We start from the raw sequence: 15,867 nt of genomic DNA, 5'->3' as shown, positions 1-15,867 counted from the left end.
GACTGGGGGATCCCGAGGCGTTCCCAGGCCAGGTTGGAGATATAATCCCTCCACCTAGTTCTGGGTCTTCCCCGAGGCCTCCTCCCAGCTGGACGTGCCTGAAACACCTCCCTAGGGAGGCGCCCAGGGGGCATCCTTACCAGATGCCCGAACCACCTCAACTGGCTCCTTTCGACGCGAAGGAGCAGCTACTCTCCTCACGGATGACTGAGCTTCTCACCCTATCTCTAAGGGAGACGCCAGCCACCCTCCTGAGGAAACCCATTTCGGCCACTTGTACCCTGGATCTTGTTCTTTCGGTCATGTCCCAGCCTTCATGACCATAGGTGAGAACGAAAACTGACCGGTAGATTGAGAGCTTTGCCTTCTGGCTCAGCTCTCTTTTCGTCACAACGGTGCTAGCACGGTGCTTTCGTTATAATTTCATTTCTTGATAGATGTTAATCCGTTTTGACCTCTTTCCTCCTGTGTCTCCATTCATCGCGACTCCTGGCTCCCTCGCTTCGCGCCACTCAGTTTTCCAAACAAAACAGGCTCTCTCCGCTCTGGCGTCATCTTATGCTGCATTCACTGCAGTTGGACATTGGAGACGCACGCTCGTAAATTGTCAAATTGGCCATAACTTTTACCGTAATTCGTTGCTGCCAACTGGGGTGGCAAGGCTTTCTTTAGGGTGGCATTTGCCACCCTATGCCACCCCGGTAGATCCGCCCCTGCTCTGGAGTGCTTCTAGTTTGAAGATAGATTTGTTGGGCATCACTGTATGTCTGGCTTTTATACAGGTGATTCTTCATTCCTTCCCTGCAATGCATTTGTGGTCAAGTTTGTGCATGTTTTCCTCCACTGTAAAAGGTTTCATAAATGTGTTGGTTATTTGGGAGCTATCTGATGTTAAAATATTGAGAGAAGTGAAGACCTTTCTCAGGTTGAGAGATGGCATTGCATATCAAAGACAATCTGTAATAATTCTTTACAAGCAAATGAATACCTAATTTTGAATCATATATTTGTTTTTTGTTTTTTTATATTTTATTTTGAAAACCATCCAAACCCTATTTGAACATTTTGACGTCCCTGTCATCGCCGCAATAGAACCAGATGTACAACTGCCAAATATAATGATAAGTTCAATACCTAATTCCCTGTTCAAGTCTGGTACATGTGGTAAATATGTCATAAACACAGCATATGTGCCAAATACATTCAGCAATAAAGACTTACAAATGAACACCATATATGTTAGCTTAACTCCACTATAGTGTTGCCTGGGTATACTATGTCAAATACTATACATTTAGTATAGTATTGTATAATAGAATGGTGGAAGGTCACTGTACATTTACTCTACATGTTCGAGGTAGATGTATAATACATTGCTTTAGTATTTTCATTTTATGCTACAACTTTCTACTTCTAAAATACCACAATTCAAATTGATATTTTGTAATTTTATCTTCACTGCATTTATTTGAGACTTATAATTACTTGTTACTTTGATTATGTGTTTTACATATATATAAGATACAAAATATAAGTTCAGATTTTAAAATATGATGTATTATTACTGATTAAACTGACCAACATTAAATAAAGAAGTTAAAATTAACTCAAGCTCAAACAGCCACAACATTAAAATGCTGCTTACATGTTATATCAGTATTAATCATCCAGTCATAAAGTATATATAACAATATTTTAACACTGGCAGGGGCCATTCAGCTGCATCATGACACATTTTACTTTTGATTCTTTAAGTAGCCTACATTTTGAACTGGTTGCAGTTCCACTCTGGTTCCACAGGCGAGTGCAGAATGAATGGTGGACTATGGAGCTATACCCCTCAAAATCCACTTTTCTCAGGATATAATTTTTTGTCTAGTAATTTGAACGTTGCATTCAAAAGGGGAGGCTAAGAAAATACATACTGCTGGGTGTTATATATTGTTAATACAATATATGTTGTTTAATATACTTTTTAAATGTCAATGACATCATACACATCGTACGGCCAGAGATACTGCTTTACGGCAAGCTCTGAGTCACAGCCTTTTTTCTCTTGAGGCATCGACAACACAGCTGACAGGTTAGGCTCTCCCTGTCAATACACACGCTAGAAAGAGGTTTGCTAATGTTTTAAAGACCACGCCGAAATATTCACGCTGACATTCTGGTTCTGCTTCAGATGCCGTCAAGCGGGATCTCCAATCGTAATCAGTCCTTCACTGACCAATCAGCATTCATTAGCAGAATGCTAGCGTGTTATGGGCAACAACGACTCAACGTGTAAGAAAATAGAAAGGACATAAGTACTCATTCATTCAACTTTCGACCTATAATCCATGTTGAACTTGCAAAAACTACAATCAAATCTGAGGTTTCTCAACGACAATCAGGCGAAAAGAGACACATTTAGCCGTTTAGCTCCATAGAGTCCCATTCATTTTGCAGTGGACCACGATCACCCCCAGTGGAACTCTGGTGGAACTGCAACCAAATTCGGTACAATGGGGCTGAATAGGGAGTGGAAAGGCTTTCCGTAGACCGGCTTTGTATTCGCTCTGACATTCTGGTTCCGCTTCAGATGTCATCAAGTGGGATCTCTGGTCGTAATCAGTCCTTCACTGACCAATCAGCATTCATTAGCAGAATGCTAGCGTGTTATGGGCACAACTCAACCTGTAAGAAATCAAAAGGACATAAGTACTCGTTCATTCAACTTTCGACCTGTAATCCATGTTGAACTTGCAAAAACTACAATCAAATCTGAGATTTGTGAACAGCAATCAGGCAAAAGAGACAAATTTAGCCGTCTAGCTCCACAGAGTCCCATTCATTTTGCACTCGCCTGCGATCACCCCCAGTGTAACTCTGGTGGAACTGCAACCAAATTCATTACAATGGGGCTAAATAGGGAGTGAAATGGCTCTCCTTAGACAGGCTCTGGTTTGGTTTTAATACTGGTTGGACATTTTTGTCAGTTGATGCAAAATATGTTGTTATGAAATATGTATAACTTACTGAAAACAGCTCTTGTGTTATGTGCATTTTTCAGGTGTTTTCAAGTGATATTTCATATTTTATTTTGCTAATGTAAATCTGACACTTTTAACATGCACAATTTGCATTTATCAAAATCAATTTAGTTTTACCTTTACTTTATGCTCTGTTTTAAATGTTTGCTGACATTTTAAAACATCATCTTTAACGCTGTCCTGTCTTTTCTATTGATTTGAACTTCTGAGAACAAATTGTTCTGTTTATAAGAATCATGTTTTATAAGAATCATAGGATCAGGTTTACGTCACTAGAGGGCGCACCACGTGTTTTTCACTCTTAGAAAATGTGTCTCTTTCTCTCTGTCTGTGTCACATTTAAATCCTGTTTGATTTGCTCTCGCTGTTTGATTTGCTCTCGCTGACTTGCTCTGCGGGGTTTCACCGCAGTGACGGACTGATCACGTTTTTGTTCGGCCAATCAGAGGCGGCGGAGATGCTCAGCAGCGCTATAAATCCAACATGAAAACAGCGAAGGAAGCAGGAATGAAAAACAATAGATACCTTCACAAAGACCACGCATCCAGAGGCTCTTATAGTCTTTTGATATTTTCCTACACTTAACATAAGGTAAGAGCCTTTTATCTGCTGTTGGATTTATTCCTACACGGATAAATTGTTTTCAATTTGTGTGCTGCTGAAACTTTCCCTTTGTTCTAGGCTACCTGTTTGTTATGTCAATGTGTAGATGTTGACTTTACTCTAACGTTACTATAAATGCTGTGTAATGTAACGAATGTTGATTTCCACTAATCCTGTCTCATATGAGCATCAGATGATTAGATAGGTTGTAGGCTGACAGACTGATGGAGCTGTTCAGAATGTTAATTTTCCTTGTCAAAAACATTTAGTTGAACCTTTTCTGTGTCAGCTTTTTTGTGCTTTTCCATGACACCCTTTCTGGTTGTACACAGTATTTGTGTATGTGCATTGAGATATAGTGGCTCCACTGTGCTTATCGAGGCTATCGTCTCTTCTCTTCACTCTGTAGGATTTGGTCAAGAAAATGGCCACCTCAGCAAGTTCAAAACTGAACAAAGCTGTTAAGCAGCAGTACATGAACCTCTCTCAGGGGGACAAGGCCCAAGCCATGTACATCTGGATAGATGGCTCTGGAGAGGGACTGCGCTGCAAGACCAGAACTTTGGATTCTGAACCCAAGACGATTGAGGGTAAGATCTGGCTCAAACGTGAACAACTCTTCCACATCAGCTTGCAGTAAAACATGATATTTTTAAGACTTAGTAGAGTAGATCATTGATTGCAGTGATTTTTCTGTGTCAGATCTTCCTGAGTGGAACTTTGATGGCTCCAGCACCTACCAGTCAGAGGGCTCCAACAGCGACATGTTCCTGATCCCTGCAGCCATGTTCAGGGACCCGTTCAGAAAAGACCCCAACAAGCTGGTGCTCTGTGAGGTGCTCAAGTACAACCGCAAGCCAGCAGGTAAGCAGATAAGAACAAGCCTGAAAGTGGTTGCAGTTAAAGCTGTTATGTATTTCAGCTATACTCACTATTGATGTTCCAACAGAGACCAATCTGCGCCAAACCTGTAAACGGATCATGAGCATGGTGGAGAATAACCACCCATGGTTCGGTATGGAGCAGGAGTACACTCTCCTGAGCACGGATGGACACCCCTTTGGCTGGCCCTCCAACGGCTTCCCAGGTCCACAAGGTTAGTATTGGTTCTCTTGCTTGTCTTAACTTACATGCACATTTTATTCAGGTTTTTGTCCTTATTCTGAAAAAGACAATATTTTGACTAAGTTGTTTACATGACACTACTATTCCTGTTTACATGCAGCTGTGCACAATAGAATTTTTACAAAGTTTTCCACCAGTGGCAGACTTGTTCAACCATATGAACACAACAGCCTCTCTATTTCCTTCCTTCAACCACCTTCTTGAAAATGTTTTGCAATGTTTGCGCACATCCAAAAACAAGGTGATATCCAAGTGTTTTATAGTGTTTAAAAGTAGGTTTCTTCTTACGACCAGAGATACAGGCTTTTCTTTTGGTCATGCGTCTCTACCACAGCCTTGCCAACTGTTGGCTAGTTGGTTGGTGAACAACAACCATAGCAACGCACAGAGCTGACCATAAGCCATAAACAGACAAGAGGCCCGTAAACTGTCGCAAACTGCGGTAAATACCCTGATTGAGACGCATATTCTAAATGCGCTCTATATGCATTTGGCGGGCTCAGGGACGTGTCAAAAGAATGCTTCTAATACCCGAATAATACCAGCATATCCCATATGTCTTAATCGGAAAATGCTATATTCAGAAAAAGACATTATTCGGAATATCCAAACAGAATATGCTGTTTACATGACCTGTGTCAAATTCGGAATATTGTCAGATTCAGAAAAATAGTGGAATATAAGTGTGCTTGTAAACATACTCGGTTTATTTAAATATAATACATTAGCAATCCTAAAGGTCAGAACAGTGAAAATATTTGGTTACCTTCCACCTCATTAGGGCCTTATTACTGTGGAGTTGGAGCAGATAAGGCATATGGGCGAGACATAGTGGAGGCGCACTACAGAGCCTGTCTGTACGCTGGGGTTGACATCTGTGGCACCAATGCTGAAGTCATGCCAGCTCAGGTATTGTCCCTTTGTCTTTTTGTTTTTGTGTTATCTCACTTTCATGGAAAAATGCATTTATTTTTTATTTTATTTTTTGGTCAAATTGTGTAATTGATGATGATGATGATAATCAATTAATTATGTCAATAATCTAGTCCCTGATGTGTTTCAGTGGGAGTTCCAGGTTGGGCCTTGTGAAGGAATCAACATGGGGGACCATCTGTGGGTTGCTCGCTTCATCCTTCACAGAGTGTGTGAGGATTTTGGTGTGGTGGTCTCTTTTGACCCCAAACCAATTTCAGGGAACTGGAATGGTGCCGGTTGCCACACCAACTTCAGCACAAAGGAGATGCGAGAGGATGGCGGACTGAAGTAAGAATGCATTTTCGTTGTTTCAGTTTAATAAATAACTGGTATGATTTTTGAATTTGGGATTTTGAGTGTTTTCTAATTCCTTTTTCTTTACAGAATCATTGAGGAGTCGATCGAAAGGCTGGCAAAGAGACACATGTATCACATCCGTGCCTACGATCCCAAAGGCGGGCTCGACAATGCCAGACGTCTCACCGGCCATCACGAAACCTCGAGCATAGACGAGTTTTCGGCTGGCGTGGCCAATCGTGGTGCCAGCATCCGCATCCCTCGCTCGGTAGGTCAGGACAAGAAGGGCTACTTTGAGGACCGCCGTCCATCGGCCAACTGCGACCCTTACATAGTTACAGAGGCGCTAGTGCGCACGTGTTTACTCAAGGAAGAAGGAGAGGAGCCCACAGATCACAGCAAATGAACAGTCTTAAGACCAAGTGTCCTTACCAGTACTGTATTTAGCCATGTTCTTTCAAGACTTTGATTGATCTTTACTTTTTTTTTTTTTTTTTTTTTTTTTTTCTTTTTTTTTACTTGACAGATTTAAATAATTGAGGTATTCTTTGTGCATTCAGTTGTATACAGCACGTCTTTACCTCTGGCTCAAACACTGCCAACACATTTTTTATCATGGTGTCATGATATCTGATAACCTGTATAGAATGACATTATTGTAATGTATTTAACTGGTACTAATGAAAAACTGTCTGTAGATCTTTGTAACCCAAAGGCATTTTAATGTTTTTAGTAGTCTTGGCCTGTCACAATGGTGGTTTTATCATGTTGTGGATAGATACAGTGAGGTCACTATGTAAGGCAACATAGCCAATCTACTTTTGTCTGGTGTGTGTGTGTGTTTTTTTTTTTTTTTTTTTTTTTTTTTTTTTTTTTTTTTTTTTTTTTTTTTTAATAATGCATGTCTGTTTTTCACTTGTTGTCAAAAAATAAACCTAACATTTTAGATTTGACTTTTAACTCCAGTTTATTCCCACATGTACCCAGACTGTCAGCTGATATGAATCTCTGAAATGTGACCAGCGTTAAGGGAAAATGCACTGTAATGTTCAACAAATGGAGGTTAATTAAGACATGGGAACATCCACATCCTCCCTCTATTTCAAACAGCTAAACAGACCAAATGGCTGCTTCAATAGAAATTCAACATGACGTCAAACCTTTAAAACGCTTAATTTGTCATTTTGTGAAGGCAGTGACAACATGCACGTGAGCGCACTGACTTTGCTGACTACTTGGGGCTTGCTCCTCTATAGTGCAGGTCAATGAAAACAAAATGTGTGTAATTGTCTATGTTTTGACACAGTCCTTGATGACCTATGGACTAGCTCTTAAAGTAGGCCAGGAAAGTAAAGACAGGATGGGAAGTTCCTTCCAAAATAACCTGAAAACCCTTGTAGAAGGATGGTTAATTTTGAGCAGTTAGTTGTACAGTGTACTGTATTACTCACCATATTGCATTAGCAACTTAAAGAAGTTCAGGTAACCAATATTGTTTGATAATTAGAGTACACAGTTTCACAGTTAGGAAGAAAAACTTTAACTTGATGTTTAAACTTTATAACACTGACAAGCCGACCAGATACCATTTGCAGCGGACAAACCCCAACTTCAAAGGTAATCTAAGCCATGAACTCCCCAAATACAGGTTGTTAAATGCCCAACCAGAGAGGAGAATACTTTGGACCATTGTTACAATACAATCAGCAGTGTCCAAAATGCACTGGGACACTGACCATGCCATGGTCCACATGTTTCCTGCATATAGTCAGAAAGCTCTGTATACATGTGAGGACATTTAGGCAGTGGGAACAGTTAAGCTTTGGAAGATATTCAGGCATGCTTGGACTGCACAGACTGGCAGGTTTTCAGGAACAGTGTGGATGGGTACACAAAGGCTGTGACTTCAAGCAACAGGGTGAATTATAATGACAAACACTGGTTCACAGCTAAGCTCAGACAGCTGAGGTTGCACAAGGAAGAGTTTCTGACTGGGACAGGTTTAGAGAGAGTTAAAGTACAGGTTTAACAAGGTGAGACATGCTAAAAGACAGAAACTCCAACAGCAGTTGTCAACTAACGACTGCTTCTAGATGGGTCACAGACAGATCATTGACAGAAATGAAAGCAAAAAAGTTGATTAAATCACTGGTTTTAACTAATAATATTGTATTTTATATTTAATAAATGTGTGTTTGAGTGATTTATCATTTAGGCAATTAGCCTAAATTTAACATAAATGACTGTATGTGCTTGAGAATTTATTTTAGTCTGTGGGCCATGAATTTAGCCTAAATTTAACATAAATGACTGTGTGTGCTTGAGAATTTATTTTAGTCTGTGGGCCATGAACTGGGATCACTGGTGTCAGTAAGGTGATAGTGTGGTCGAGAGAGGCTCTCTAGTTATAATAGTGTCTCACGTTCTAACTCATCACTAGTCATGTCTTTTCTAAGTGTCCTTAAGGGAGACATGGAACCTCTACTCACAAAAACTAGACATAGTTTTTATGCAAGTAACCAGCAAAGAAAAGAGTTGTGGTCTCATGTTCATTAGGAAACATATCATGTGTATAGAGCTCTATATGAGCTATATGAGGGGACAAACTATATGAGGGGACAAACGAGAAACAAACACACAAGAAACATCTTAAAAGTATTTAGCCCAAAGTGGCCCAAGTGTCACGATCCTACAAAATTATACCATGACCAAGAGCTTACAGTGCAATGCTCTATTAAATCTGGTTTTATAAGATACCTAGTTTGAGGTTCATGAGGTACACCTGGGGCTTGAAAGGTATTCTGTAAATCTCAAGTCAGTTACCTAATCACTTCTTTCAATGAAGCTGCAGGTGTGTTTGTTGTTTAAGGACTGTTTTAGGGCAGACATTTTTCCAGTACTTCTCACTACTACTACTACTACTTCAACTACTACTACTACTACAACTACTAATAATCACAGGTGAGGTGTTTTGTAACCAAAATAAAGTAATTTGGCTTTAATCCAAGTGCAAAGTTTGGTCAGCCAAACGTATTCCAGTTTTCTTTCCCTGAAAGTGCTATATAATAATTATATTAATAAATCTATATTTTCTCTTCTTGATTTAGCATGGATGCCCTGAACTGATGTCACAGTGCCAGAAGTGGTATTTGCTCGCAGTGATGTAGTGGCAGCAGTGTGAGAACAGACCAAATTCGATTTGGCTCGGAATTTAGTGCCAAACGAAGATGTCCAAATCACATTGCTTTGCCTTCGTTAAATGATGTCCACAAGCTGAGCTCAGAAACTGTTAATGCATGTAAATGCCACTTGCAAAGAGACCTATCGGACAAAATCACAGATATTCAGTCAGTGGCTCAGTTTTTTTGTTGTTAGTATATAATAAAAAGACATTAGAAGAGTCACTTTTACTACAAACAAACTATTGACTGAGGATATCAGCACATACTGTAGTGATACCTAAGGAGGTGGACATACAGTTGGAATGCCTTTTTCTTAGTACTGCATATTTACTCTGTTGCACAACCTATTGAAATGTTCCTATTGCATTACAAGTGGAGCCCCTCCTCAGTTTCTCCTGTTATCTGACCCCATTGTACTGTCTGACAATATGAGGATATACATTACTATTTTAGATAAGATAACATGGGCAGATGAATTGGAAAAGTGGAGGTCTCATGAAGAAAACCATTATGCCTGGAGTCGTTTCCATGGCAGTGAAGTCCAAATTCAGGCAGGCGGGGGTGGGACCCCATACAAGCTGTCACATAACAACAGGCAGGTCTAGTGAGAATATGTTTAGTGCACAAAGTTCAAACTGCAACTGTGGTTCTTAAAAATCTCCTAAAAAGCCAGTGTATCAAATATCAAGACACTTGCTTGATATTTGTGTGTCCTTTTCGTCACACAACACAGACTATTCATTGTAAATAATGAGGCATCGGAACTGCAATTTAATTAGAGGCTCTAGACTTAATCAGATATCAGAGTCCAAACAGTAAATGAAGCACCATCCTTTGCTGCATTAACTCTAATCTCATCTCATAAATGCAGTCAGAGATACTATCACCACTATCACTGTTGACAACAGATTGGCTGTGTTTTCTGTCCCACCCTCCCTCTCATCTTCACCCCCCTTCCCCCCCCAAAGCCTCCTTCCCTGTGGCGGTGGGGTTGGGGACATGTAGTGAAAACTGTCACAGCATTGCTGGCCTGATGGTCGGAAACTTGAGCAGCTGCGAAAGCAGAGCCGCCCAGTGAGACAAAGAGGTTAGAGAACCCTGAATGGAGGAGCATTGATGGAGATCAGACCACCACCAATTGTGACAAACATCATCAACATGTGAAACAAACACATCCCGGTTGTATGATTAGAACTGTCCTGACTGCCATGATTAAATCTGATCTTAAAGCTCAGATCTTACTAGCAGATTAAATATAGTTTATAAAATACTTTCCCCAGATGGATAATGGGAACCAACAAGGTTCAATTTGGTTTATATCCAAATTCATTCCAAAAAAACTCAGTAATGTTTGGACAAGGAGCTTCCTTGTGTGATTGTGTGTGTGTCCTATTATGACAGTACTGCAGCACGTGCACCGCAGCTGACTCGATAAGAAACATGATAATGTGTGAAAGGCCTAAGAATAAGCTCAATGCATGTCATGTGAACAGACACGCATCTCAATTCATAGGATTCTTGGGATAAATAACTGCTTCTGCTTTACATTTAAAGGTACAATATTTAACATTTCTGCATCAAAATGTCTAAAAAACGACTATACCTATTGTGTTGATTTGTGTACTTACACTATCCCAAATGTTTCCAACAATTTTCAAACCCAGAGAAATCTATAATTTTATTTCTGGGCATGGGATGTTTCGTTTAGTCGCCTGTCAGTGGCGTCATAACCTTTGACCCGTATAGTTGCTCTAACTTCCGTCAAAACACGTGAACCCAGAAGATACGTTCAAGAGTAATTGTAAATCATTCAATGTCACAGAAAGAGTTTTACTCAGTAATCCTAATACTGCTTTTTTTCTGCCACATGGCATCATTTTGTCATTAATGCATATGCCACTTTGCAACACAGTAATACAGCAGAGACCTTATTTATTGATACATTTCAATATTGATCGAGCCAGCTTAGTTACTACAATGTGCTGGTTGACAAGTAGCTAATGCTAATACTAATGCTTGGTGGGTAACATAATAAGGTTACAACATCTTCAACACGCTCATTACGTTATTTTTAGTATGATTGTTTTGACCACAGATAACAGCACTGGGCTAACCCACAAATATGTTCACCAGTAATGTTAGCTGTATAGATAGACAACTAATCTAATGCTTATTTAGCCAGCTAGCACACCACGTTCTGTCTGCATCACTCTTGCGGCCCTAAGAGACAGTCTGGATGAGAGCTGACAACACCCCGGGACATATAGTTAAAGTTAGCCCCCAGCCAGCTAGCAGCCAGCCACTATCATTACAGCAATCAAAACCCGGCCAGCACTTAACTCTAGCACCAGGTGCTAACGGGGCTAACGGCAGTTGAACCGTCGGAAAACAGACCATATCAGACCCAGGCACGTGAGTCAGAACAGAGGCCATCTGTAATGTTACGTCTCTGTCTACGTCTAACATTACCGGTGTTCGTGCCAAAAATCTCCTCCTTGCTGAATTTTTTCCCCCTTCGCGTTTAGCTGTCTTTACAGTTAAATTGATCTGATAAAAGGTGAGTTAGGTTCCAAAACGATTAGTTAAGAAGACAAAAAAGTGAAGAGGGAGATAATTCCCGGGCAGCTGGGAGATCTTATGCTGCTGCGGCCATCGGACGTCCTTGCTGTCCCGTGGATTCTTCCAGCCATCTCCCACACCCATCTCTCAGCTTCATTGATTAATGTTTTTCGACAAACCCCTTTCGCCCCAGTGTTGAAAACATCCAAAAGGTGACATTGACATGTGAAATATATTGTGGTTTTTAACTGCTGGCTAATGTTAGCTTGCTTGCTTACTAGCTAACTGGTCAGCTACCAATAGGCTACAAATCGAATCAAGAAAAACATAATTATGTTGGGGAAACTGAAGTTGTTATTAGAATAAATTATACTAAACGTAACGTGAATAAACTTGAATGGATAAATTTGTCCGTGAACAGATGCATTCTAATCGCCGATGGTTTTTAACAATGAAAACTACAACTCCCATAATTCCACACATCTTCACAACGTCATCAAAAGTCTGTTTATCATCCATTGTTTTGATTGAGAGATTGAGTGGCAGAAAAAGACATACTGTACGTTTAAATTGGCATGATACACACTTGACATCTGGGTATAGAAAAAACAAGTTCTAAAAGAATAGTTCATAATTTGGGAAATATGTTTATATGATTTTTTACCAAGAGTCTGATGAGAAGGTCGATACCACTTTCATGTCTGTGGGACAAATATGAAGCTTCAGCCAAGAGGCTAGCTTAGCATAAAGACTGGAAGCAAGGGGAAACAGCCGCAACTTCAGACTGACAACAAGACTTCAGGAAGTTACTGTGGAGCACATGTTCCCGAAAAAAAAACGCAACTTGTCATTTTTACATTTCAGTTATTAAACAAAGTATTAAATGTATTTTTTAAGTTTTACAGTGCATTTCCATTTTCATACTAACAAGGAAGATGTGGCATGTTAATTAATGGTGCTGGTCGGTGGATTATGTTTTTTGTTGGGCGAGAGCCAGGCTACCTGTTTCTTCATTTACAATGTTTATGCTAAATTAAGTTACCGGCTGCTGGCTGTAGCTTCATATTTAGTGGACAGAAAGCAAACACTTACCAAAATGTTATTTTTTATTTAGGTCTGTTATGGTTCAAATGGATAGTGTTTCTGTCATCTCAAACATTTTACCATTTTACTTTGGGTTGACAGGAAAACAAGAACGAAAGACCCAAGTGCTCCCCCCCGCCACCCCACCCCATATTAATGGGATCATACTGTATGTGTTCTGCTTCATGCTTGAATAGCATACTGTGGTAAGCTGCACTAAATATCAGTGCAAACATAAGAAGTTGTAAACATGGGTCAAAGCTTACTTGTTCTCTCCTCTGTGTTTGATTGACAAGAGCAGGCTAGAAACCACTTCCCTGAAAGTTTCCCACTTATTCTGTTTTGCTCTTTTCCCTGGTGTCAGGTTGCTAAAGCCCACAGCGGGGACAAAAAGTTCTCTCATTTAGTCTCTGTTTTAGTCTTTAGTCATGTGTCTGTTACTCAAGTGCATTTTGTTCTTTTGGATAACAGTCTTGAAAGACATTACCCATGTGCTTTGCATTGTTTTAGGGAGCCTTTTGTATTTACTTCACATAACAAACAAGTCTTTGCCCTGCAGGACCAACTAATCAGCAGTAAACTCCTCTTTAGCTATCATTGTTTTTTTCACAACATCAATCAATCATGTGGGGTTGATAGGTTTTAAGCAAAAATAACACAAAGCAAGTTGTTTTCATAATGGATTTGTTTACTTGGACTTTCCTTTGAGTGGTCCTCTCATTGTCTGTTCTCCTCCCCCGTTGTCAAATCTGATCCTGAAGTTTACAAGCCCCCATTCTGTGACCTTCAGGAACCATGAGTGCAACACCACCCCCATCCTCCAGTCACAAAGATGGAATTTCACAAAGGTCACACAAGTAAGCACAGGGGTGAGCAAAAAACATAGTAGGATAACATAAAAACACCTCAATCTGTAGCTCTGGAAAAATGTACTGTCACAGTTGTACCTTTTGAATTTCTTTGTAGCAACAATAAAAATAAAAGTAAACATATTTTATAATATATGACGGATTTTGTTCATCTAAAATGCCATATGTTATAGCATTCGGTGCCCCAAAAACGTCTTACCTATGTTGATATTTGTCTCTACCCATTGAGCCTCACTGGACCGTATGCTATTCCAAGAGTAAACTAGCCTGGGACAAATGGAAAAAGGATATTCCTGTTTGCCTTAAAGCATGAGGTATGCTGAAGACAGGATGATTTAACGCTTCCTTTGGTTTTGCAAACTTGCAAATTTTGGTGCAGTCCTGGTAAAAGTGTTGTATATTTTGAATCTTACTAAACACCATTTGCCAAAGCAAAAGTGCTTAAAGCTACATTGTGTAAGAATTTCTCCCATCTAACGGGGAAATTGCATATGACAACCAACTGAATATTACTTTCTAGCCCCTCCCATTCCGAGCTTGTTTTAGCTCCTACGGTGGCCGTATTATTCCAAGAAGTACGATTTCGTTTGTGAGTGTTCCTTCCAGTGTAATAATAGTTTTACGTTATTTTGGTACCATTTCATTGCTAACATCAGCTATCAGGTTCCCAAATGAATGCAAGCTAATGTTAGTAAAGTATCAGTGCTATTGTTATTCTGTATATTGTACGAGATTAATAGTGTAAGGCAATGTTTACAGCATAGGCTACATATTTTTCTTCGTGAGCAGAGTCAGAGATCAGTTGATGCGACGGAGGTGCAAGGGAAAGGTAAAGAAAAACCAAAAAACAGAGCCAGTGACAGTGGATCGGTGAGACAAAGAAAAATTAAAGAGACACTCTCCAAAGATGACAAGGAGAGAGTGGAAACCCTTCAAAGACAAAGGAGAGAAGCAACGGTTGTTTGTGTTTTTATTATATTTTAGTATGAACAATGTAAATGAAACCGAAATTAGCTCTTAGTATCTCCATCGTTTACACGCAGCTGTTCTAGCTGTAGCCTAGTCTGTTACAACTGCATGACGTGAGTTGTCTTCCAGGGAAATCACGACACATATGATTACGTTTATGTTACAAGGTAGACAATCCTTTTTCATCCTTGATGCAAGGAAAAGCATCTTAGACATCGCTCTAGCGTTATGCACAACCATGCTATAGTTAGCCAAGCAACAATAGGCTGACTGTCGAGAAGAAACAGGCAACTTTGGCGTCCCTTTTAAAATCCTTGCTCCTCTTTCCATCTTGGAAAAGCCACTCCAATATTAACTTTGGTCTTGTTGCTTTGCCTATCGCGTTGTCATTTTAATGATCTTTTTAACTTCCTTGGCGACTCCGTTACATGTCCTTGAGAATAGGCGTGATCCTCCATCTTTAACAGGCTTTCAAATCTGCAGTCGCGAGTAATCTCCCCCTTGCATTCGTCACGGTGCCACTGAGTGTAAAAGCGCAATAGGCAGAGGTATGTACGGTGGCCGGGAAGTGCAATGCAACATTACAAAGAATGAAACACTTTTACATTTTGGAAAACAAATTTACATTTTGGAAAACAAAATAACATTTTGGAAAACAAATTTACATTTTGGAAAACAAATTTACATTTTGGAAAACAAAATAACATTTTGGAAAACAAATTTACATTTTGGAAAACAAAATAACATTTTAGAAAACAAATTTAATCATTAGAAATAAACAAATTTACATTTTAAAACAACAAATTTACATTGGTTTGAAATAACAATAAACATTTTAGAAAACAAATTTACATTTTGGAAAAAAAAATAATATTATCAAAAACACATTTTTACATTATAACAATTAAATTTACATTTTGAAACAAAATAACAATATTTAGAAAACAAATTTACATTTTCGAAAACAAATTAACAAGATGCAAAACACTTTTACCAGTCCCGAAACAAATTTACAAATGACAGATTTCTTCACGGAAAGGGAATGTACCACATACCGGAAGTGATGAGGTTTTGTATACATGTCGCCTTGACTACGGCAGTTATGGATCGAATGCGTCAATAGAGCCGCCATCTTGGAACAGGGGAGGCACTGCCTTATATACTGTCTATGGG

General features: G+C 39.6%; 1 protein-coding gene across 1 annotated transcript; it reads left to right on the top strand.

The window, feature by feature from the left end:
- Window positions 1-3,487: 3,487 nt before the first annotated feature.
- Window positions 3,488-6,978, top strand: glulb (glutamate-ammonia ligase (glutamine synthase) b). Its single transcript, XM_039812451.1, has 7 exons — window positions 3,488-3,623; window positions 4,045-4,225; window positions 4,338-4,499; window positions 4,585-4,731; window positions 5,542-5,669; window positions 5,824-6,023; window positions 6,120-6,978. The coding sequence occupies exons 2-7, from the start codon at window positions 4,060-4,062 to the stop codon at window positions 6,436-6,438; spliced, it is 1,122 nt and encodes a 373-aa protein (XP_039668385.1). The 5' UTR covers window positions 3,488-3,623; window positions 4,045-4,059; the 3' UTR covers window positions 6,439-6,978.
- The last annotated feature ends 8,889 nt before the right edge of the window (window positions 6,979-15,867 follow it).

The sequence above is a fragment of the Perca fluviatilis genome, chromosome 9 (assembly GCF_010015445.1).
Source record: "Perca fluviatilis chromosome 9, GENO_Pfluv_1.0, whole genome shotgun sequence".
Taxonomy (NCBI): domain Eukaryota; kingdom Metazoa; phylum Chordata; class Actinopteri; order Perciformes; family Percidae; genus Perca; species Perca fluviatilis.
This window is presented reverse-complemented; position numbering and strand designations above follow the sequence as displayed.